Genomic DNA, 24,740 nt, shown 5'->3' on the forward strand with positions numbered 1-24,740 from the left:
CTTCCGGCGAGGCGGGCGAGGCGGGCGCGCCTGCGCAGAGCCGCGCGCTGGCCGTCCTGCCCCGCTGAGGGGCGTGGTGGGCCCGCGGCGGGCGGATGGAGCGGCCGAGCGACCCGGAGGGCGACCCCGAGCTGAAGAAGCGGCGGCTTCTGTGTGTGGCGTTCACCTCGGTGGCGCGGTGCGACGCCGCCGTGGCTCAGTGCTACCTGTCCGAGAACGACTGGGAGATGGAAGTAGGTTTCGCTGCCGTCTTCCTCCTGTGTGCCGCGGCCCCGGGGGGCGCCCGGGTCTCACCGCTGCCTGTGTTTTCCAGAGGGCGCTGAACTCCTACTTCGAGCCTCCGGTGCCGGAGAGCGCCGCGGAGAGCCGCCCCGAGAGCCGCCCCGAGAGCCGCCCCGAGAGCGCCGCGGGGCCGGAGCCCTGGTGAGGGGGCGGGCGGGGGGCGCGCGGGGCGGGGGCGGGGCGGGGGCGGGGGCGGGGGCGGGGGCGGGGGCGCTTCTCCCCTCTCCCCCGCAGTCCCGGACGGAAAACTGACGCGCAGAGGGAGGCTGCGAGCGCCTGGGCGTGAGCGAGGGCGGCAGAGTCCGCTGTGGACCGGTAACTTGGAAGGCCCCTGGCTTCCTGCACGGTTCCTTTATCCCCTCCCTGCCGGCCAACCCGAATGCTCGTTTCGCGGTCCGGTGCACAGCTGCCTCCCCAGCTGCAGCTGTGCTGCTCCTAACGGCCAGATGCCTTGCACCTGCGGTGTGTCCGCTGCCCATCTCTCTCCTACCCAGGAAGTTACAGGGCATCAAACTTTGGCTTTCTCCGGTGGGCGTCTCCTCCTGTCCGGCGTGCTTCGTAAAGATACTTATTGATGCAGGAAATGGTTGGGGTTTGGAGCCCATGGTCAAGAAGGAGTTCTTGAGACATCTTTGGTGCAAAAAGGTCGTTTCAGGGGATCCCTGGGTGGCGCAGCGATTTGGCACCTGCCTTTGGCTCAGGGCGTGATCCTGGAGACCCAGGATCGAATCCCACATCAGGCTCCCGGTGCATGGAGCCTGCTTCTCCCTCTGCCTGTGTCTCTGCCTCTCTCTCTCTGTATGACTATCATAAATAAAATAAAAATTAAAAAAAAAAAAAGTATTTTTAAAAAAAAAAAAAAAAGGTCGTTTCATTAAAGCACAGGGACAGGACCCGCGGGCAGGAAGAGCTGCACGGGGGTCCTGAGGAGTGGCCCATTACGTACTTTCAAGTCGAGAGGGGTTTAGGGAGAGCGTTAAGTTTTTAAGGAATTTTGGAAGCAAGGTTCCCATCCCAGGACCTTGAGGGGACTGGCTATTGTTGGGAGAAAGTCATTTATTACCTTCACAGTCATGAGACCTTTCAGACTTATATAGGTGGGTGATGTGCTTGCAGGGGGGGTGGGGGGTGGGGGGGGCGTGGGGATGATCGCCAATATGTATCTTTATTTTTTTTATTTTTATTTTTATTTTTATTTATTTATGATAGTTACAGAGAGAGAGAGAGAGAGGCAGAGACACAGGCAGAGGGAGAAGCAGGCTCCATGCACCGGGAGCCCGATGTGGGATTCGATCCCGGGTCTCCAGGATCGCGCCCTGGGGCAAAGGCAGGCGCCAAACCGCTGCGCCACCCAGGGATCCCGCCAATATGTATCTTTAAAAAAAAGGGGTTTTATTTGTTTATGCATGAGAGACACAGAGAGAGAGAGCCAGAGGGAGAAGCAGGCCTCATGCAGGGAGCCCGATGGGGACCCGATCCCAGGACCCCAGGATCACCACCTGAGCGGAACAGTCACTCTACCGCTGAGCCACTCAGGTGCTTGCCAAGAGGTATCTTGAGAGGTTTAGAGATAAAGGAAGTTTCCAAAGGAATTCTAGAGGATGGTCACTCTGTTTTAAGGACTTGTTGGTGGGCTGCAGTTTGTAAGGAAATCTAATTTTTCTTTTGTCTCTGTGTCCCACATCATTTATTACCTCTGTCTAGAGCCTTTTCTTCCACTCTTTCCATGCTAAGTAGTATTTATCTTAAGGGCCAGCTTAGACATGACTTATCTCCAAGAAGCTTTCCCTGGTCTCTCAAGTGTGGGTGGGTTTTCCCTCATAGGTAATCTTTTAGCATCCTGCATGGTCCCAGTCATAGTAACTTAGTTTATATTATACCTGCTGTTTAATATTTTGTCTCCCACCAAACTCCCGCTAAATGGGTAATTTAGTGAAATCAACATCTGTTTTGTATATTGTTAATTTCCCAAAGTCTGGTATGAATTTTGGCATGTAATAAGCTCTCAATAAATGTATATAAAGTTCTCCCAGATACATGAGCAGCCTGTAGAGTTAACTGTTCATAGTGAAGACACTTTTCTTCCTATGATCTTTTCAGCTGCACCAGTAAGAAGATCGTTTCATTAGACTCCTTTCCCTATCTGCCTAGAATTTCCCCCCATTTCTAGTGATAGAGCTCTGCCTCCTTGTAATACTCACCTAACTCAAACTGGTCAGTCACATCCTCTCTCCTGGGACTTGGAGATTAGGTTGAAGAGAGTTCAGTCTGAATCTTCCCTGTGGAGCTGGAACTGTAATGTGTTAACCTAGTACTTGTGGGAGAAAGCTGACAGTGCTGTTCTGCAGAGGGAGAATGAACCAGGGAAGTTGAGTCAGATGGAGAGAAAGCCTTGATTGCTCTTCCTCAGGGTTAGCTGTGTTCCCATACCTGCCTGTGACATGTTTCTGTTTCCTTCCAAATTCCTCTGTTTTGCTAAATTGTAACCAGCAAGGAAATTGAAACAGAGGCTCTTGACCTCAGGGTGGTGAGTTCAACCCCTTACCAAGCTGAGTGTGGAACCTACTTAAAAAAATAAATAAATAAAAGTATGTGCTGGGGTTGCCAGTCACTAGAGCATGCAACTTTTGATCTTGCGGTTGTAAGTTCAAACTCCATGTTGGGGGTAGTAGAACCTACTTAAAAATAAAATCTTAACAAAAGAAAGAAAAGAAAAAAAGAAATTGGAACAGAAAAGTTAGATTCCCTGAAATAGTTCCACAGAAAAAATGTAGTTGATTAATGGCAGAACATTGGACCATTAGGAGTCTCCTACTGTAGAATCAAAAACTGGGACATTACGGGCACAATTGGCAAAATTTGAATAGATCTTAAAATTATATAATGTATCAGTGATAATTTTCTGACATCCAGTAATGCTGGTTATATATATAAGCCTGTCCTTGTTTGTAGAAAATACATACAAACATTTCAGAATAAAAAAAAGCCAAGCAAGTAAATGTTAGTAAGTGAAACGTTAACTTTTTTCTTTTTCTTTTTTTTTTTTTTACTGTTTTTAGTGTTTTACTGAAAGTCACATTATTTCAAAATAAATTAAAATAATAAGTTAACTAGATTTGTGGTCACTTTACAGTGTATGCAAATACTAAATCATGTGTGCCTGAAATGAATATAAAGTTCCAAATACAAAAACCTATTTCTTAAATTTATGTGTGGTATATAACTGCTTAACAGTCACCTTTTAATAATGGTTTGTCTCTCCCCTCAAATATCTGTGCCTTGGTGGGGCCGGTGTGCGGTGGTGTCAGGACCCTACACTGGATTTTGTGTATGTGGCCTCCGGCAGGGTAGTCAGACTTCTTATGTGACATCTCAGGAGAGAACATTCCAAAAGATCGAGATAAAAGCTGCAAAGTTTCTTATGACCAAGCCTCAGAAATTCCAGGGTTTCCTTCCACCCTTATTCTGTTGGTTAAGCAAGTCATTAAGGTCCAGATCCAGGGGGAGAGGTTTTGGACTTCATCTTTCAATGAGAGGACTAATGAAGAATTTGCAGCTGTTATTCACATGAGATCTTATTTCATGTATTTCATACATTTCATAGATGATTTAAAATGAATCCAAATTTGGACATCTTAATACTACATGGTCTAATTTTGGATCATAGTTTACAAAATCATTTTAGTAACACATGTCACTGAGGCATATTGAGTTGGTTCTAACTAAGTGAGCAAACATTTGGGTAACACAGTAAGAATCTGTTTTTCCTTAGTTGTATGACTTCTGCTCCTCTATAGGGAGATACTTTGAGGGTTCTTTTAAAATTTATTTGTAAAATGAAGGCTATAAGTAGTTAGAAAATAATTTAAAATTAATCAGTTCATAGATGATTTGCAGAGCTGTGTTTCATTGTGATTTTGCCAGTGTTGACTTAACGAATGAAGAGACAACTGATTCCGTTAGTTCTAAAACCAGTACGTCTGAAGGGATTCAGCAAGAAGATGGCAGCATGTTCTCTTTCATTACCTGGAATGTTGATGGATTGGATCTAAACAATCTGCAAGAGAGGGCTCGAGGAGTGTGTTCCTACTTAACTTTGTAAGTATTATTAACTTAGGTTCAATGATAACACGATTAACATGGCTTATCTATCTACAAAGAGGGTAATGGTCAAGGTTATGGGCTTTGGAACCTGATCTGAGTTCAAAATCTAGCTCTCAGAATGACATGTAAAAGAATGGGGAGTGCCTCTGAGAGCAGAAGTGTGGATAGAGGTGGGGAAGGAACACTTAAGTTTTTGTTAGAAGCCTCTAGCACTGTTTTACCTAAAAACTTCGTAATTATTGCTTCCTGAAAATAAGATTACCAAAACGATCTGTATCTGTTACACGCTGGCTCTGTGATCTTCTGTAATCCCTTGTGTGAACCACTGCAGTTCTCTGCAGCTTATTTTCTTCATCATGGACAACTGTTTCACGAGGATTCAGAACTTGTAAAGCATCTAATGGAGACTAGGACCCTTGTAGGCTCTCAATATACTGATTTCTGTTGCCACTGATTCCAGTCTTTTCACTTTAAAGTGTTATGATGTATGTTTTTTTCTTATTTAATTTGATCTTTACAGTATTTGTTAAATGGCACAGGTCTTTCTCATTTTATAAAAAAGATCAGTATAAACATGGAATATTAGCGGGTTTTATGTTTCTTTTATGTTGTATTTTGCTAATCTAGATGGCAGCAAATGAAATAGTATGCCTGGTATTTATCATAAATTGATGTTTTGAATTAGGTACAGCCCAGATGTGGTATTTCTACAGGAAGTCATTCCCCCATATTGTAGCTACCTAAAGAAGAGAGCACATAGTTACGAGATTATTACAGGTAACGATTTTCCTGTTACTGTCTTTGTCTTTGAAAAACAGTCAAGGGAAGAGATAAACCAAGGTTAGCCTGTAGGAGAACACACAAGGAAAAGGAAAAATAAAAAAAGTTTGAGAAAAGCTAAATCAGACACAGGATACTAGAAACACCGTAGGAAATATGTCATACAGCTTAATATATGTGAAGAGTGTTAGAAATGGATGGTGTTTCAGGAAAATATAAATTGCCAAAATTTGAGATCTGGAGTCGTTTTAATAAATTAACTTTATGAAAAAAAAAACTGACTCCACTTATCACACTTAAATTTTTTAATAAATTAACTTTACCAAAAAAAAAAATTTTAATGTGATAATTGCATCTTGACTATACTTTTTCAAAAAGTCGTCTTTATTCCTTTTAACTGATTTTGGGTTTTTTTCTAGCTTTTTGCCTTGAACAGTAATTTGACTTTACATCTATTTTGTTTTTCCTGAGTGCATTTAATGTTCCACACACTGGCTACATTCCATAATAGTTGGTTAAATCCCATGTTCTCTTTGACTTTCAGTTTTATGTAGTATGTGATTTTAATTTTGATTTATTATTAAATTCACAGTTGCTAAGGAGAGGGTTCTCAGTCTCTTTCTGTCTTTGTGACACAACTTTCCTGCATTCTCTTGGGGATTCTTTTTGACTCTCTTCTGTTTCAACTTTCTTGTTTTCTGAATCCCATGCTTTTCCTTCTTGATTTACTTCCTCCTTTCATTGGGAGTTTTGTATTTGTTTGGTTTGTTTTTGTTGTTGTTGTTTGTTTGTTTTTCATTTATTGTGCTGAACACCTGGTAGGGACTTTCAAACTGGACGATTGTGACGTTCATTTCTGGAAAACTTTCCATCTCTCCTTTCCTCCTTCTCTGTCCCCCTCCTACTCCCCCACCTTTGTGCACACTGCCAGTTTCCTAGCCTGCCAGCCAGCCTCCTTGGCCCTCTCTCTCTCTTTCCTTCCCTTGTTTCTCCCTTCTGCTCTGATAAACCACTTTCCACTTCTTCAGCTCCTTTGTTCTCTGGAAAACAGTTGGAAACTTTTATTCACTGTCCATCTACTTCTGTTCTTTTTTCTTCTCCTTTTATACCTTTCTAAATTTTTTATTCATTTATTGTAATTTTTCTGTGTTTCTTGCACAATGAGAAGTAAATGCATGTTAGTTTGGCTCAGTGTTATGTCTCATCTAATCTGTCAGAAATTTCTCAAATTTTCTTATTCAATACTGGCATCATTAACTGTTTTTGGCACTTATGTAAATTCTTTTTTATTTTTATATTCCTTTGATACATACAGCTACATTTTGGGAAGGGGCAGATAAATATAGGGACTCAGCCATCTTCACCTATTTTGAAATAATAATTTACTTGGAAGATTCAGATCCATCTAAGTATCTGTACCTGTTATAAAACCTTCAATAGGGGAACTTGTGATAAACGGCAAATACTCTTGACTTCTCAGCCTAAATTCTTTTCCACAAACATTTGAAGGTCATGAAGAGGGATATTTCACAGCTATAATGTTGAAGAAATCGAGAGTGAAATTTAAAAGCCAAGAGATTATCCCTTTCCCAAATACAAAAATGATGAGAAACCTTTTGTGTGTGTATGTAAGTAATTTTTTAAATTTGACTTTTTTTCTTTTTTTTTTTTTTAAAGAATGAGTTGTTTCTTACAGTTTCATTGTGGTATCTTTTTTTTTTTTTTAATTGCTGTTAGAGAAAATTTTGTCGTCTTCTACATTTCTTTTAAATAGTCTTAAAGAACATTGTAAATTAAGTTTTTACACAAATTTCAAATACAAATTTGTAAACGTAAAATCCTGATTAGGTATTTTCCTAAGAATGTTTAAGAATTTACTAACAGTTAACATTTGTTTCCTCGAGTGTTTTTTTTTCTTACCTAAATGCATTGTATATGGTAGGTACTGTGTTATACTCTATGAGACTTATAAGAATGAATCAAAAGATCTTACTGTCATAGTTTATAGAGTAGCAAGGAGAGATTGTAGTATAAAGTAACTAAAATAAAGGAAAGGCATAAATGCCCCTGGAGGAAGTATAATGATGTGCAATGGAAGTTTAGAGATAACTTTTAGCTAGATTGTTTTTTTGTTTTTTTTTTAAATTGAGGTATAATTGACACAACAGTATATACTTTTAGGAATACAGTGCAATGATTGGATGTTTGTATATGTTGCAAAATGATCACCACAGTAAGTCCAGTTAGCTGTTGCCATACACAGTTATGCCTTTTCTTATTAGCTAGGTGTTCAGTGGAAGTTTCATGAGAGAATTTGTATTTGCATTAAGCACTGAAAAATACGTAAGATGTAAGCATTAAGAACAGTCCAGGTAAAAAAAAAAAAAAAAAAAAGAACAGTCCAGGTGGCAGAACCACCATGGCAGAACCACCATAACAAACTTTTGCAGTATTGCAGGGTATGTGTGTGTGGTGTGTGTGTGTGTGTGTGTGTGTGTGTATGTATTTATGTGTGTATATATGTATATAAATGAGAAAGGATATATTTAAGTATAAAGGAGCATTCTGTTCATTTGGGTAGAGGGCATGAAAAAGGGTAAAAAGAAGCTGGTAAAGTAGGTTGGATCCAGATTATAGAAGGTCATGAATGCCCAGTGTGAAAGAATTTGTATTGATTCTGCAGGCAATTTGTTTAAATAATAAACAGATCCTGCATTGTTTGTATCTTAACTCCAAATGATAAATGATTCTCATTCATTCATTTAATTGACCTTTTTTGAGTACCTATGTGCCAGGCCCTTGGTAATAACAGAAAATAAAAGAACCATCTCATCTCTGCTTTCAAATGACTCGTGACTTTGTATGAGAGAAATAATTATGCCATAATTCAGTGTAGGGAACTTTAAAAATAGTCTTTCCAGTACGCTATAGGAATATAGAGGAGGGAGCCACTGATTGTCTGAGGATATTGGGGAAGGCCTTAGAGTGGAGGTGATGTTTGAGGTAGGTCTTGATGTATTAGTGGGTGCTTGCTAAGTAGTTTTCTTTGGGAGCAGGATTAGCACATTACACATTGACCTAGAAATGTGAGCACAGTGCTGAGTAATATAGTTTTGCTTTGTTAAATATATGCCAATCAATTAAATAATTAGTTGATTCTGTTATCAATTGTCAACCTTAGTGGTCAGTGACTGCTAATAACTATAATTATCTGTCCTGTTGCAGGCAAGTATATCAGGAAATGAACTTTGCCTTATGACTTCTCATTTGGAGAGCACCAGAGGGCATGCCAAGGAACGAATGAATCAGTTAAAAATGGTTCTAAAGAAAATGCAAGAGGCTCCAGAGTCAGCTACAGTTATATTTGCAGGAGATACAAATTTAAGGGATCACGAAGTGAGTGGCAAAGTCAGTTCTGTGCTTGTGGGCAGATTATTGCTGTGGAAACTAACTTTCTTTTGACCAAAGCTGTTATAATGTGTAAGCGACCTTAACGGTAAATACTGTCCTGTGGTCTATGCCTGGCACTGGGGAAGTGGAAGCAGGAGGAGGAAGACAGAAATATTGGGGGAAGACAGAAATATTGCACCTGACACAGACAACGCCAAACAATATTTGTTGATTAAGAAGAGGAGTACAGAGAAAACAAAGAGTTTAGAAAAAATTTAAATTTATTTGCAGTATCTTGAGTTGCAAGGTAAGAACAGTTGAAAGATTTGGCTGTCACAGTTGTCCCTACTTCTAAATTTTCTTTTTTCAACTTTTTTTTACCCCCTTTTCCTGGTACTACCATCTCCAGGACTGAAACAGTCTCTTTCCCCGTAATTCATTTGAGAGATGTTGGGATTTTTCAGGACCTCTGTAGACTTAGATCATATTAAGTGGAAGCTGGCTTTGCCTTTTCCCCCAATCTGGCTGAACTCATATCAGATTAGAAGTGAATCGAAATGTTTGTTTCACTGCTATAAGCTGCAGGAGTAGAGGAAGAAATGAAATGAGACACGAAAGCCTATCAGGACTTCTGAAGTGAAGGCAGTATCCTAAATAAAATAGAGCTCTGCTTCTCTTTGTGATTTGTGTCCTTGTACACAGATTACTTTTTTAAAAAGTCAGACTATCTGTACTGTTTACAAATCAGTGACTTCATGGTAGCTGTTTTGTGGTACTTGGTTGCCTAACTGATCTGCTTACAAGAAAAATCCTGTTTTGCAACAAATGGCATTGGGAAAACTTGATATCCACATGCCAAAAAAAAAAAAAAAAAAAACAAAATTGTATCCTTACTTTATACCTTACACAAAAGTTTATTCAAAAGGAATCAATGACCTACAAGTAAGAGTTAAAACTATAAAACTCTTAGACGAAAACAAGGAGGAAAAGCTTCATGACGTTGGATCTGGCAATGATTTCTTGCCAAATTTCTGACATTAAAAGCACAGACAACAGAAGTAAAAAAGATAAGATAAACTTTATCACAATGAAAAACTTTTGTGCATCAAGGGGCATGATCACAGAATAAAAAGGTAGCCCATGGAATGAAAAAAATATTTGCAAATCCTATAGATGACAGGTGAATTATAATTAATATAATATTGATGTTATATGAAGAATTTCTACAATAAGGAACCTGATTTTAAAAAGAGCAAAAGACTTAAATAGACATTTTTCCAAAGAAGATAAACAAATGGCCAATAAGTATGAGAGAAGATGCTTGGTGTCAATAGTCATTAGAGAAGTATAAATCAAAGCCATCATTAAGTATTACTTTACCTCTGTTATATCCATTAGCATGAGTATTATCAAAAAACCAGAAAATAAGTGTTGGTAAGGATTTGGATAAGAACCCTTATGCAGTGCTGATGGGAATATCAAATAGTATAGCTGCCATGGAAAATGGTGTCGTGATTCTCTAAAACTTAAAATAATTTCCGTATGTTCCATATGGCCCAACAATTCCACTTCTGGGTGTATACTCCAAACAAAGAAAAACAGGGTCTTGAAGAGGTATCTGTACACCTGTAGTTCATAACATTATTCACAATAGCTAAAACATGGAAGCAACCAAAGTGACCGTTGACAGATGAATGGATAAACAAAATGTGTATACATGTAATGGAATATCATTCAGCTTTAAAAAGGAAGGAAGGTACAGTGTGATATAATATGGATGAACCCTGGACATTACACTAAGTGAAATAAACCAGTTACAAAAGGACAAATCTTTTACAAGTCCTCCTATGAGTTTCCTAAAGTAGTCAGATTCATACAGATAGAGAGTATTGTTGCGGTTACCAGCGGCTGGGGGAGGATGGAATGGGTGGTTAGGATTTGTTTGGTACAGAATTTCAGTATGGGAAAATGAAAAGGTTCTACAGATGGGATGGTGGTAATGGTTGCACAGTTATGTGGATGTACTTAGTGTCATAAAACTGTACACATAAATGTGGTAAGTATTACGGTATGTATACAGGCATACAGAAGTATTGTGGGTTCAGTTCCAGTTCCACAATAGAGGGGATATCGTAATAAAGCAAGTCAAACAAATTTTTTAGTTTCCTGTTGGATATAAAATTATGTTTATACTGCTGGAGTTTATTAAGCATGCACTGGCATTATATCCAAAAAAACAATGTATATGTCTTAATTAAAAAATACTTTAACATAAGGGCACCTGGGTGGCTCACTTGGTTAAGCATCTGCTTTCAGTTCAGGTCATAACCTGTAGGTCCTGAGATCTGAGCCCTCAGTCAGGCTCCCAGCTCAGCAAGGAGTCTGCTTCTCCCTCTGCCTCTCCCCTGCTTGTGCTCTGTCTCTGTCTGTCTCTCTCTCAAATGAATAAATTAAAAATCTTTTAAAAAAAAACAACAGCTTTATTGCTAAAAATGCTAACCATCGTCTGAGTTTTCAGCCAGTCATAATCTTTTTTACTAGTAGAGGGACCTTTTCCCATGAATCATGAATGTTCTGAATGGCATCTAGAATGTCAAATTCCTTCCAGAAGACTTTCAATTGATTTTGCTTAGATCTATCAGAGAAATCACTATTGCAGCTCTAGTATTATGAAATGTACTTATTAAATCATAAGACTTGAATGTGGAAATGACTTCTTACTCCATGGACTACAGAATGGATGCTATGTCAGCAGGCACGAAGACAATATTAATTTCGTTCTCCACCTGGCACCAGCTCTTGGGTGACCAGGTGCATTGTCAATGAGCAGTAACATTTTGAAAGGAGTTTTGTTTGTTTCTTTTCTGAGTAGTAAGGGGTCTCAACAGTGGTCCTAAATGTTCAGTCAACCATGTTGTGAGCAGATGTGCCATCATCTGGGCTTTGTTTTTCCATTTGTAGAACATAGAGTAGATTCATTGTAATTCTTTATTTTATTTTATTTTATTTTTTAAGATTTTCTTTATTTATTTATGAGAGACACAGAAAGAGAGGCAGAGACACAGGCAGAGGGAGAAGCAGGCTCCATGCAAGGAGCCTGATGTGGGACTCGATCCTGAGACTCCAGGATCATACCCTGGGCTGAGGCAGGCGCTCAACCGCTGAGCCACCCAGGCGTCCCTGTAATTCTTTTTTTTTTCTTAAGTTTTTTTATTTTAAGTACAGTGTAGTGATGTACAGTGTTAAGTTTCAGTTGTATAATACAGTGATTCAACAATTCCATACAGATTTAGCATTATTCTTATGGGCCCTAGGATTTTTGGAATGATGAATAAGCATTGGCTTCACAAGTTAACAGCTACATTAACCCCTAACAAGAGAGCTTTAGAGCTTTGAAGCTCTAAAGCCAGGCACTGACTTCTCTAGCTATAGAAATCTTAGATGGCATCTTCCAGGAGAAGGCTGTTTCATTCACATTGAAAATCTGTCTTTTAGTGCAGCCACCTTTGTGAACTATCTCAGCTAGATCTTCCAGATAACTTGCTGCAGCTTCTACATCAGCACCTGCTGCTTCACCTTGCGCTTTTACCTTATGGAGATAAGGCTTCTTTCCTTCAATCTCTGCCGGTTTTAAGCTTTTTCTTTTGCAGCTTCCTCACCCCTCTCAGCCTTCTTAGAATTGAGTTAGGGCCTTGTTCTGGATGAGGCTTTGGCCTAAGGGAATGTTGTGGCTGGTGTGATCTATCTAGGCCACTCAAACTGGCACTTTTCACTTCCTTCAAGAACTTTTCTTTGCATTCAGTTTGGCTAACTTGCTTAGGGCAAGAAGCCTACCATTTGGCCTACCTTGGCTTGAGATACACATCCTTCTCTAAGCTTAGTCATTTCTAGCTTTTGATTTAAAGTGGGAGACAAGTGATTCTTCCTTTCACTTGAACACTTAGAGCCCATTGTAGGGTGATTAATTAGCCTAATTTCAATATTGTGTCTCAGGGAATGGGGAGACCTAAGTAGAAGGAAAGGCCGGTCCAAGGAGTATTCAGAACACACGTTTAATAAGTTCACTATCTTAAATGGGCAGAGTTCATGGTGCCCTAAAACAATTACAGTAATAACATCAAAGATCCTGATCACAGATCACTGCAACCAAATAATAATAAGAAAGTTTGAAATGTAAGGATTACCAAAATGTGACACGAGGTGAGCAAATGCTGTTGGAAGAACTGTACTAACATAACAGACTTGCTCAATGCAGCATTGCCATAACACAACGTCTGAAGTGCGATAAAAGGAGGTATGCCTGTATTTAGCACAATAAAATGTTTTTAAAATCCTGGAGTGTGAAGAGGGAGAAGGAAGATTTGATAGTAAATTTCAAATGAAACTGTGAAGGCAGTTGACCTTATTGGGGGATCATAATAAATGGTATATGTCTCCATTTATAGACCAAGAGTTTTGCCTACTTTTCACTTGTGTACATTTTTCAAAAACTAATAGCAATAACAGAGGCTGTGGGTTTTCAGCCTTCTAAGTTTTATCTGCTACCCAGAGTAAGGAATCTATGACAGAAGAGAAAGGGCAAATTCCAGACCTCTCTGGCTATCTAGATATTTTCATATTACCTACTTAGTACTGTACAGCAAGGTGCTATGTATAATATATTCAATATTAATACATCATCTTGCATTGGTGCATTAATTTGTGACATTCTGATTTGAGATGTTGCACTTAGATGTAATAGTGAAACCCTTTTTAGTTCAGGAACAAAAGGGCTGAATCTTAAAGAGTTTTCTTTTTCTTTTCAGGTCACCAAATGTGGTGGTTTACCCAGCAACATTTTGGATGTCTGGGAGTTCTTAGGCAAACCTAAGCATTGCCAGTATACATGGGATACACAAATGAACTCTAATCTTGGAATATCTGCTACTTGTAAACTTCGTTTTGATCGAATATTTTTCAGGACAGCAGCAGAAAGTGGCCATATTGTTCCCCAAAGTTTGGACCTCCTTGGGTTGGAAAAACTGGACTGCGGTAGATTTCCTAGTGATCACTGGGGGCTTCTGTGCAACTTAGATGTAATCTTGTGAAATGCTTTTCAGATAAGAGTTGTATGTCTTCCGAGTAAATTTTATTCTGGATTTTTGCAAATATAATTTCTACCTGTCTGGAAAGGTAGGTTTATTAAGGAGGAATTAATATACTACATCATTGTAAAAAAAGAAGACACTACTGTGATTTTATTTTGTGGATTGTGACCTCAAATTTCAGAACTAAATACTGATGTTCATTGAAACGAAAGGATAATTGCTGTTCAGAATATGAGACTTCTTCATAAAAGGCCACCAAGATCATCAGAGCCACCAGCTGGTTCTTGAGCAGGACCACAGAAATGCTAGCCTTTATGTTTTATTTTTAAAATCAGAAAAAAGGGATCCCTGGGTGGCGCAGCGGTTTGGCGCCTGCCTTTGGCCCAGGGCGCGATCCTGGAGACCCGGGATCGAATCCCACGTCGGGCTCCCGGTGCATGGAGCCTGCTTCTCCCTCTGCCTGTGTCTCTGCCTCTCTCTCTCTGTCTGTGACTATCATAAAAAAAAAATAAATAAATAAACAAACAAATAAATAAAAATAATTAAAAAAATAAATAAAATAAAATCAGAAAAAAAAATCAGGTACCAAATAGTTTCTATTTTAAGTAAATCTTTAAAAATAAAAATAAGAGGTTATTGTTTGTGGGGGATTAGATCTTCTAGTTATATTTTACAAATATGGATAATCTTAAATGAAAAAGCCATGATTATATGCATTTAAGTAGATGACAACTGTCCTATTCAGACTTTATTTTTGTCAGCTAACGGTACATAATTGGTAAGCTATAAATGAAATCTTATGATTTGAAATTCCTTATTTTTTTAAAATTCATGTTTGTCAACATGTCACTGTTCATGTTGCCAACAGAGGCAAATTGGGCTTGATATAAAGTTGGTGATATAGCTGCATTGGGCTTCTTTCCTAAGGGAGAAATAAATGTTTAAAGAGGAATAGCTTTTTAATTTTACTTCTTATAAAATTGAATTATTTTCACAGGAGAGGGATAAGGAGCACTTTTAAATGTGCTTTAAAGAAACTTTTTCCCCCTTAAAAGAAATGTACTTTAAATAAATTATTTTACTTGTTTATGGTTTGTTTAGTATGCTTTTGTGCCCATGATGGGATTGGAGTTTTTTTTTTTTACCTGCTTTCTGTTTCTGGTTCCACTGCTGCTACTCACCTTTGTGTGGAAAAAAACAGCTTCTCTGAAGCTTCTCATCCCACAGAACTACCAAGCACACATTGATGTCCTCAGTATAAAAAAAGGAAAGCCAGTGGGAATAATTAGAATGAGAAGTCACAGAGCCTCATTTTCATCAGAGGTGTCAAAATTAACAACTAAACACCTAAAAAAAGACAAGCCAAATTTATATATATTTCCTTTGTAGTGACAATGGAAAGGAGATTTATATGTTACTTATTTAATCATTTCAAATGAGAATGCTAATATTTAGCCTACATTATGGAGGCAATAGCTCATTTACATAGGAAAAAGTATATTTTTGACATAAATTGCTTATTCAGGTGGAAGAACAATTGTTGCAAGAACCATACCTTATGTCACACAACAAAAAAAATTAGATGAGTGAAAGGCTAATTATAAAAATAAAATCTATAGTAATGTGTATTAGATTAAATAAAGAATTAAATTGTTTGAAAACCTTGAAAGGAGCGTCATTTATATGACTGCATTCAGGTGAAGTGTTTTCCACTTACTGTTTATAGTGACAAAATCTAAGAAATCAGTTTTAACTGATGTGAACAGGAACAATTAGTCACGTTTTAAAAAAAATTATTTTTAAATAATCTCTACACCCAATATGGGGCTTGATCTCACAATCCTGAGGCTGACTGATCCAGCCAGGCACCCCACAAAGTTAATTATATATATATTTTTTTAATTATATATTTTTTAAGTTGGCTCCACGCTGGGTGTGGAGCCCCATGAGTAGCTTGAACTCCCAACCCTGAGATTGAGACCTGAGCTGAGATCAACAAGAGTGGGACTACCCAGGTGCCCCTAAACCATTCCCAACCAATGCAAGAATTAGGAACCTAATAATTTGTGATATCTTGAATTTTTTTACTTTGGATCTCAAATTTTTCCAGCATAGTAGCTCTGAGTACCTTACTTCCCTTAAGGAAATGCCAACTCAGAATCTCGTATTTATTTCAGTAGGCTAAACACCATCTTTGCCACTGATATGGAATATACTTGAAGCTTGCTAGACCTGTTTCTCCCATCTTCAAAATAGGGTAATTCCGGTCTTTCTTGTACACTGGTAAAACAAATGTCCCAAACAACAGCATATAAACGAGAGCAGGGATCCCTGGGTGGCGCAGCGGTTTAGCGCCTGCCTTTGGCCCAGGGCGCGATCCTGGAGACCCGGGATCGAATCCCACGTCAGGCTCCCGGTGCATGGAACCTGCTTCTCCCTCTGCCTATGTCTCTGCCTCTCTCTCTCTCTCTCTCTCTCTATCATAAATAAATAAAAATTTAAAAAAAAAATAAATAAATAAACGAGAGCAGGTGAAGTCAGAAGAGCTATACTAAGAATACATAATTTTACCTTTAATACTTATTATAGTTTCTGGCATATAGCAAGAGCTCAATAAATGCCCATTAAATGGTGAGGAAAAGTGAAGGATAGTGTCCTAACTAGCGTCCTAGGGAGGCAGACTAACATTTTCATGAAGTACCAAAATAGATTCTAAATTCATTATGTATGTTTCAAAATAGGTGTTCATTGTAATTGCACTGAGTTAAAAAGGTGTTAAAAGTCTAACATTCTGGGCTAAGCCTGTGTATGTCAAAGACCTTTGGGAACAAGCCTGTTTGCATCAGATTTGTTAGTGCAGTGAGAGGGCACTCTGAACGTATTATAGAATGCCAGGTAAGAGGAGAAAGAGAAGTGCCTTTTGTAAGTTTTTTGAAGGATTCTGTGGGGTTCTTGGGATCAGAAATTGGTCCATATTGGTTACTGTTTCCGAGGCAGACTGGAAAAGAAAGGGGTTAATTAGGGATTGGTTTTTTTTTTTTTTTTTTTTTAAAGATTTTATTTATTTATTCCATGATAGTCAGAGAGAGAGAGAGGCAGAGGGAGAAGCAGGCTCCATGCACCGGGAGCCCGACGTGGGACTCCAGGATCGCACCCTGGGCCAAAGGCCGGCGCTAAACCGCTGCGCCACCCAGGGATCCCCCAAGGGATTGGGTTTTGTCATGAGCAGAAGAGAGTAGCATCTGGGCATCACCAAACTGGGTGGGAATCACAAAGCAAAGGGGGCCTCTAGAGCAAGAAAGCAATAGTCATTTACAGAGAGGATTCTTGCATCATTTTATGGCCTGAGTTTAGGAGGTGGGTTTCTTAAGGTTCTTCCAATATCTGGAGAAATTTCTCCTAAAGCATGACTTTGGGAGAAACAGTATTTCCTATTAACTTCTTTTTTTTTTTTTTTTAATATAATTTTTTTTTTTTTAATGATAGTCGCACAGAGAGAGAGAGAGAGGCAGAGACACAGGCAGAGGGAGAAGCAGGCTCCATGCACCGGGAGCCCGATGTGGGATTCGATCCCGGGTCTCCAGGATCGCGCCCTGGGCCAAAGGCAGGCGCCAAACCGCTGCACCACTCAGGGATCCCTCCTATTAACTTCTGATTTTCTCTGTGTCTTCTCAGCCTCATCAAATGTCAGGGTTGTGTTTTTCTCTTTTTAGTCCAACTTGATTTCCATTCTTTCAGCCCTGGACAGGTTTTTCTTTCAGTGTTATCATTTAATTCCCACAATCATCCTATATGAGTGCTATTATCTCCATCTTATAATTAAGGAAACTGTTTAGCAGGTCATGTAACTCCTCCAAGGCCTATCCCCTTCCATGGAGAAGCCTAATAGGGGCCTGCTCATGGGGTTTCTGTGACCCAATGCTGTGTATTTCCTAGGCACGGGAAAGTGCTAAGAATGCTCGAGAAATGCCCTGGCTTCCTTTTCTGCCCTGTGTTATCATACCTAGATGCTTGAGTATTTTTATAGTAAGAAAACAATAAACGGGGATGCCTGGGTGGCTCAGTGGTTGAGCGTTTGTCTTTGGCTCAGGTCCTGATCCTGGGGTCCTGGGATGGAGTCCTCCTGCATTGGGGCCCCCCATAGGGAGCCTGCTTCTCCCTCTGCCTGTCTCTGCCTCTCTCTGTGTCTCAAATATAAATAAATAAATACATAAATAAATTAATAAATAAGTAAATAGCTTTTTAAAAACCCCAATAAATGCAAGAAAGCCTTTCTTGTGAGTTTTCTGTGGTTCAGATCATCTTCCCATAGATGGAAACGTAGACTAAATACGCTGGGGGCACCTCGTCACTTCAGAACGCATGGAGTTGACGGGGCCCACCCCAGCTCCAGCAAACCTAAGTCAGAAAGTAGCACGTGCTCATGACCTAGCAGGGCCCAGGGAGCTCCCGGGGGGAGTGGCCCCGTGCATGGGGGTGTCTTCGTTCCGCAGACACATTCGCAAAGGATCTTCTTTAACTTAGGTGGTGCGCTCATGGCTTCCTTGAACCACCCTCTTCTGGGCATTAGAAAGAGGCTCCTGTCGCAGGCCGTCTGGGATCACGGAGACAGGACAGGACCTGGAGAGGGAAACGGGGTGAGCGTCCAGGCCGCCTGCCCTCGCGAACGCCCCGGGGACCCACGTCTCCCACCGCGCGGGGGGCGTCGAGCTGGGCCGGGAGCGGGGCCGGGAGCGGGGCCGGGAGCGGGGCCGGGAGCGGGGCCGGGAGCGGGGCAGGGAGCGGAGCAGGGAGCGCGGCCCGGCCCTCGCTGGGGCGCGTGCGCGCGGGTCGCCGTGGTAACGCGCCGGGAAGACGCTGCATCTCGGGCGCGCGCTCCCCCCTCCCGCGGACGCTGCTGGTTCTCCTTAGACCCCCCCGGGCCCCCGCTGTGCTCGGCGCGGGCGGGCGGCGGCCGGGCTCGGGTTCGGGGCCGGAGGTAAGCGCGCCGCAGCGGTCTACGCGGGCCGGGGCTCGGAGCTGAGTGGCTTCTCCGGGCTCTGGGGCGCGGGGAGGAGGCGAGGGCTTCTGGGCGGGGCGGCCCCCCGCGAGCGCGCGTGTGCGAGTGTGGCCGCGCGCCGCGGCCCGTGGCGACGCCCGGGGGCAGGTGGCGCGCAGGTGCGGCTGGATCCAGGCCCCTGCGGCGCGGGCGGGGGCTGCGGGGCGGGCGCGGGGGGCACGAGGCCGGCGCCGAGCTCGGGAGGCGCGCTTCTGCGGCCCCGCTGCACCCTCCGGGAGGGGCATCCTCGGCCGGGCCGTTGGGCTGTCCCCGAGCAGGGTGGAGGCGGGAAGACTTGCGTCTGTTCCCAGGCTGCCGGATGGCACCGCTGGGACCTGCGGAGTCGCTTTCTGTGAACTTCGGCTGGTAATATTTATGTGATCTGTGCTGTCGCCTGCGAGGTGCGTTCTGTTCGGCACCTTACCGTTAATCGGAAGCTTAAAACCTCTTTTTTTTTATTTTTTTTATTTTTTTTGCTTAAAACCTCTTCATGACTTTTCCCTCTTTCCCTTTGAACTTGCTCCACGGAATGCATATTAATCAAGATAGTAATAACCGAGAGCATCAGCCTGACATTAGGAGAGCCATCCTTCTTTCCGTCGTTCTTGCTCTTCATTATTTGTGGAGAGAAAAGAATATGATGTTCATACTCATGCCCATTTTTATGCTGCTTTCTTCACCTCCGCATTTTTGTTTGCGGGTTAAATGCTAGTGGCTTAAACGGGGCTTAAATGGAAAAGTTGAATGATGCTTTGGATAATAGAAAAAGCAAATTGTAGACAACCTTCCTCAAAAAAAACAAGAATTTCTGAGGTGAACGTTAATATTTGTTCCTTTATTCCTGAAATGCATGTTCACTGTCTGAACACCCCAGACTGTTTATAACAAGGAGACTGCAATCCTGGAAGCCACTGAAGTTATGGCAAATAGAATTTTTTATTTTTCGTTTATTTTTTTTTCTTTTTTTTTTAATTTTTTATTTATTTATGATAGTCACAGAGAGAAAGAGAGAGAGGCAGAGACACAGGCAGAGGGAGAAGCAGGCTCCATGCACCGGGAGCCTGACGTGGGATTCGATCCCGGGTCCCCAGGATCGCGCCCTGGGCCAAAGGCAGGCGCCAAACCACTGCACCACCCAGGGATCCCTATTTTTCGTTTATTTTTTTACATCATCTTTCATATACATGAGGAAACGTGCACATAACGATTCTGTCACAGACTTCAGAGTCCTAGAGAAAGCTGAATTCCTCTGAACTTTGAAAAAGAGAAATGTGAACATATATGAAGACTTTTTAGAACCATAGTAGGCTTGCCATGTATAATGCCAATGCGGGGACTTAATGATCTTTCAGAAAAACAAAAATAACTCAAAATCTTTACATATTAAAAATTGTCAAAAGAGGGCTTCAGTAACTTCTTAATGCAAAAGAATGGATTTGCTATTAATTTCTCTTGACTTAATTTTTTTTCTAGCCAAGCAGAAAAGATGCATTCTCTTTAAATATGTAGAACCAGACATGACTCTTTCATGTTGGGGGGCAGTTGATATAGATTGCCAGGTCACGTGGCTTGGGTTTGGTCATGGTTTTGCTACTTTGTGGTTGTGTCACACTTGGCAAATTCCTTAATCCCTCTAAGCCTCAGTTTCTTTATCTGTAAAGTAAGAGTTATAATAGGAATTAAATAAAGTCATACATATAGAAGTACTTTGCTTAGTGCCTGGTATACAGTAACACTTCAATAAAAGTTAGGTATTATTACTCTTTTTTTTTTTTTAAGATTTTATTCATTTATTTGTGAGAGAGACACAGAGGCAGAGACAGTGGCAGAGGGAGGAGCAGGTTCTCTACAGGGAGCCTGATGTGGGACTTGATCCCAGGACTCAGATCATGACCTGAGCCAAAGGCAGATGCTCAACCTCTGAGCCCCCCAAGTGCCCCAGGTATTATTACTCTTGAAATAAGGTTTCTTTTCAGGAAATATTTTCTGTCTTCAGAATAACTTGGCACTGAAAATAGAATTATTTTGATGTGACAAAAGCTAGTTCTGATTTATACTGTCAAACCATAATACAATGCATATTTTTTTTGCAGTATTGTTATAACAACAAAACAACAATGGTGAATATAATCACAATCCTAAAGGCATATAATTCCAGAAAATTATATTTAATACCACAGGGAAGGAGTTTTGCTTTAGTAGGCCTGGAGTAATTAGTAGGTTCTTGCTCTATTTGTTTTTTTAAATCTGTATTTTTAGAGACTATCCATGTGAATTCAATAGCAAGAGATTATTTTCTTTCCTTTTTTTAAAATTTTTATTTATTTATTTATGACACACACACACACACAGTGGCAGAGACACAGGCAGAGGGAGAAGCAGGCTCCATGAAGGGAGCCTGATGCAGGACTCGATTCTGGGACTCCGGGATCACGCCCTGGGTCAAAGGCAGACATTCAACCACTGAGCCACCCAGGCATCCCTATTTTATTTACTTCTATTAAGCAGTTAAAATGGTTGGACCAAAATAACATCTATTTTTGCATCATTTTTCAGTCTTTTTTTTTTTTTTTTAATTTATTTATTTACGATAGTCACACTCAGAGAGAGAGAGAGAGAGAGAGAGGCAGAGACACAGGCAGAGAGAGAAGCAGGCTCCATGCACCGGGAGCCTGACGTGGGATTCGATCCCGGGTCTCCAGGATCGCGCCCTGGGCCAAAGGCAGGCGCCAAACCGCTGCGCCACCCAGGGATCCCTATTTTTCAGTCTTTTAACAATAGGTGTTTGAGTTTCAGAGCAAAGCTTCTTAAAGAAATAATATACAGGTAGATAAAGATACAGTGTTGGATTTTTAGCTCTGTTGCCTTCCAAATAACCTTGGTAGAATTACATTATCTAGCTGCATATTTTTTTCCTGAATTTCAAAACAAGCAAGGAATCCTAGTAAACATCTATTCAATTTAAGCAGTGTAGCTAGAATATGGGCCTCAAAATGAATTTTATTTATATTTTTAAATTCTTTAAAAAAGATTTTACCTAGTTTTTTTTTTTTTTCAAAGATTTTATCTATTTATTCATGAGACACACACACAGAGAGAGAGAGAGAGAGAGAGGCAGACACACAGACAGAGGGAGAAGCAGGCTCCCTGCAGGAGCCTGACGCAGGACTCCATCCCACTGAGCCACCCAGGCGTTCCTTATCTATTTATTGGACAGAAAGAGGAGAGCTAGAAAGGGAGAGAACATCAGCAGGGGGAGGGGCAGAGTTGAAGAAGCAGGCTCCCTGCTGAGCAGAGCACCCGACTGGGGCACCATCCCAGGACCCTGAGATCTTGACCTGAGCCAAAGGCAGATGCTTAACCTTAACCACCTGAGCCACCCATACGCTCTTCAAAATGAATTTTTAAAGGTGGAATCATTCCATGCCATAATTTAAAGCATCATAATTCTGAGAATCAAGGGGAAATTAACTCGTGTTGCTACCCACAATTTTATGTATTATGTTTTGCAGTATGTTTTTCATGTGGTAAGGAGGTACAGATTGAATCCCTGCTGCTTAGCTAGTCTTTATTTTCTTACGCTGGGCTTTTTTTTTTTTTTTTAAGATCTTATTTATTTATTCATGAGAGACACAGAGAGAGGCACAGACACAGGCAGAGGGAGAAGCAGGCCCCATGCAGGGAGCCTGACATGGGACTCAATCCCAGGTCTCCAGGATCATGCCCTGGGCTGAAGGTGGCCCTAAACCCAGGCTGCCCCACGAGGGCTTTTGTATCCACTGCCATGCTGCGCCAGCTCTTCCCAAATCTGGAGAAACCTTTTTTGACCTTATTATACTAGTCTTCCTCCACTCAGTTGGCCATTCTCACTTTTTTTTAAAGATTCATATATTTATTTTAGGGGTAAGGGGCAGAAAGACGGAGAGGGAGCACCTGAAGTAGGCTCCACGAGGAGCATGGAGCAGTTTGGTGCTGTATCTCACAACCCTTAGATTATGACCTGAGCAGAATCAGTCAGACGCTTGACCATTACAGCAGCCCAGGTGCCCCTCTGTGGTTTTATTTCTAATTGCACAAGTCATGATTTGGATCTCTTAAACTATGCCCTTAAAAGAAATCCTCCTGGGGCACCTGGGTGGCTTACTCGGTTGAGCATCTGCCTTGGACTGAGGTCATGATCCTGGGGTCCTGGGATTGAGTTCCGAGTCAGGCTCCCTGCTCAGCAGGAAGTCTACTACTCTCGCTCCCTCTTTCTCTCTCCTCTCAAATAAATAAATAAAATCTTAAAAACTTTTAAAAAGGGCAGCCCCAATGGCCCAGAGGTTTGGTGCCACCTTCAGCCTGGGGTATGATCCTGGACACCTGGGATCGAGTCCCATGTCGGGCTCCCTGCATGGAGCCTGCTTCTCCTTCTGCCTGTGTCTCTGCCTCTCCCTCTCCCTCTCTCTCTCAATCTCTCTCTCTCTCTCTCTCTCTGTCATGAATAAACAAATAAAATCTTAAAAAAAAAAAGTTAAAAAAAATCCTCCTGTACTGTTGCTTTATCGTGTTTATCTTCTCTCTTCCCTGTAGTCTTTGTCACCACTGCAAACATACTTCTCTGTAGTGTCCTCTTGGTATACTTTTACCTCCCGTTCCTGCCCTCACTTGTTACATCAGCCACCTCTCCTTACTGGTACTGGTTTGTTCCCTAGTGGGTAGTACATTTTTTAGGGTGCTCGTCTTCAGTGGGAATCATTTTTCTGGTGGAGTTCCATGTGCTTTCTATTGGGAAACTGACCCTCTGGACAGGTTTTGCAGTGCATATGCCTTAAAGTTTAGCCTTGCATTAATAAAAGACTTGTTGTTATATATGCATATGCTCCATTTAGCCTGGACATAGAGGTACTGGGTTGTCCAAGCAGAGTCCCCATGAGGGGGTGTGACTTGACAGTCCTGGGTTGCCTCAGCATGCCTCAGGCTTCTTCTGGCCCCTGTTTATTAGTCTTTCTAGGCTGCACTGACACTTGTGAGGCTCTTCATAATATCTCATAATGTTGGTAGATGTCCACCGTCCTTCCTACTGCACCTGCCAACAAGATGCCACAGATTCAGGAGATTAAAACAAGACCCATTTGTTAGCATGAATTAGGGTCTCCCTGGACCCACTGCAGGTTACCAGCTGAGTGCATTCTCATCTGGAGGCTGTGGGGGAGACGCTACTTCCAAGCTTATTCAGGTTGTTGGCAGAAGCCAGTCCCCTGTGCTTATAGGACTGAGATCTGCCTTCCCTGCCAGCTGTCCCTTGTGGTTGCTCTTAGCTCCTTGAGGCGGCTCTCAAGTTCTTTCCAGATAACGCCCTTCATCGTCAAAGCCAGCAACAGAATATTTCTATCAATGTCTCCCTTCCTGTTAACAGAGAGAGATAACTGGTTTACATGGCTCGAATGATAGGTTAGGATTACTCCGATGGTCTCCCTTAGAGCCAACTGATTTGTGACCTTAATTATATCTGCAAAATCATCTTTGCCAGGAATCATAACATAATTACGGGAGTAACACCCAGGGATGAGTGTCACCAGGCCACCTTTGAATTTTGCCTGTCACACTTGCTGATGGCTCTCTATCTGATTGTTTTACCAACTGCACGTTTGAGCTGCGGTCAACCTTGTGTTTTAATCTTCACCGTGTTGCTCCTTTTTTGGTCTTGGTAGCTCTGGTAATATTACTTGTACATCTTTTGTCAACCTTGACAGATTATAGCTTCTCTAGAACACGGATTATACCGCAAAAAAGACTGCAGCAGGTGAAACAAGACTTTGTGGTATAAAACTCACTCGGCCTGGAGCTGTGTGTGTTTCGGGGAGAGAGAGAGAGAGAGAGAGAGAGAGAGAGAGAGAGAGAGAGTTTGTGTGTGTGTGTCCCGCCTGGCCATTTGTCTTTTGGAAGGAAGGTCCCATGCTGGTGCCAGGCTAGTCTCCAGCCACCCGGCCTTGTTCGTCTTTGTATTCATAACAGGTGTTAACGCTTTTTGGAGAATACTTTTTAATTCTGTGGAACTTGCATGTTTTTGTGTCTTT

General features: G+C 41.5%; 2 protein-coding genes across 8 annotated transcripts in view; both read left to right on the top strand.

Moving 5' to 3' along the window:
* The first annotated feature begins 25 nt into the window (after window positions 1–25).
* Window positions 26–14,730, top strand: TDP2 (tyrosyl-DNA phosphodiesterase 2). The gene is made up of 7 exons (XM_072813892.1): window positions 26–233; window positions 314–423; window positions 4,207–4,380; window positions 5,072–5,163; window positions 6,676–6,794; window positions 8,392–8,562; window positions 13,362–14,730. Exons 1-7 carry the CDS (start codon window positions 96–98, stop codon window positions 13,641–13,643), a joined length of 1,086 nt encoding a protein of 361 aa, XP_072669993.1. The 5' UTR covers window positions 26–95; the 3' UTR covers window positions 13,644–14,730.
* A 3,378-nt stretch (window positions 14,731–18,108) lies between these two features.
* The window catches only part of KIAA0319 (KIAA0319 ortholog), a 100,871-nt gene continuing 94,239 nt past the window's right edge, over window positions 18,109–24,740 (top strand). For 2 of the 7 annotated variants that reach the window (XM_072813873.1, XM_072813870.1), the window contains exon 1: window positions 18,109–18,280. The gene's annotated coding sequence lies outside the window, so the exon portion shown is untranslated. Of the gene's footprint in view, window positions 18,281–18,483; window positions 18,622–18,895; window positions 19,083–24,740 lie in introns of those variants that run through there. The other 5 variants (XM_072813878.1, XM_072813871.1, XM_072813872.1 and 2 more) reach the window with 5 other exon arrangements.

Source organism: Canis lupus, chromosome 37 (genome assembly GCF_048164855.1).
Source record: "Canis lupus baileyi chromosome 37, mCanLup2.hap1, whole genome shotgun sequence".
NCBI classification, from domain to species: domain Eukaryota; kingdom Metazoa; phylum Chordata; class Mammalia; order Carnivora; family Canidae; genus Canis; species Canis lupus.

What these genes read in the sequence shown, in the direction of transcription:
- TDP2 (XM_072813892.1), top strand. Translation starts at nt 96, where the DNA reads ATGGAGCGGCCGAGCGACCCGGAGGGCGACCCCGAGCTGAAGAAGCGG. An exon ending in GCCGCGGGGCCGGAGCCCTG is followed by an intron (nt 424 to 4,206) that starts GTGAGGGGGCGG and finishes TGATTTTGCCAG; the next exon opens with TGTTGACTTAACGAATGAAG. An exon ending in GAAACCTTTTGTGTGTGTAT is followed by an intron (nt 6,795 to 8,391) that starts GTAAGTAATTTT and finishes GTCCTGTTGCAG; the next exon opens with GCAAGTATATCAGGAAATGA.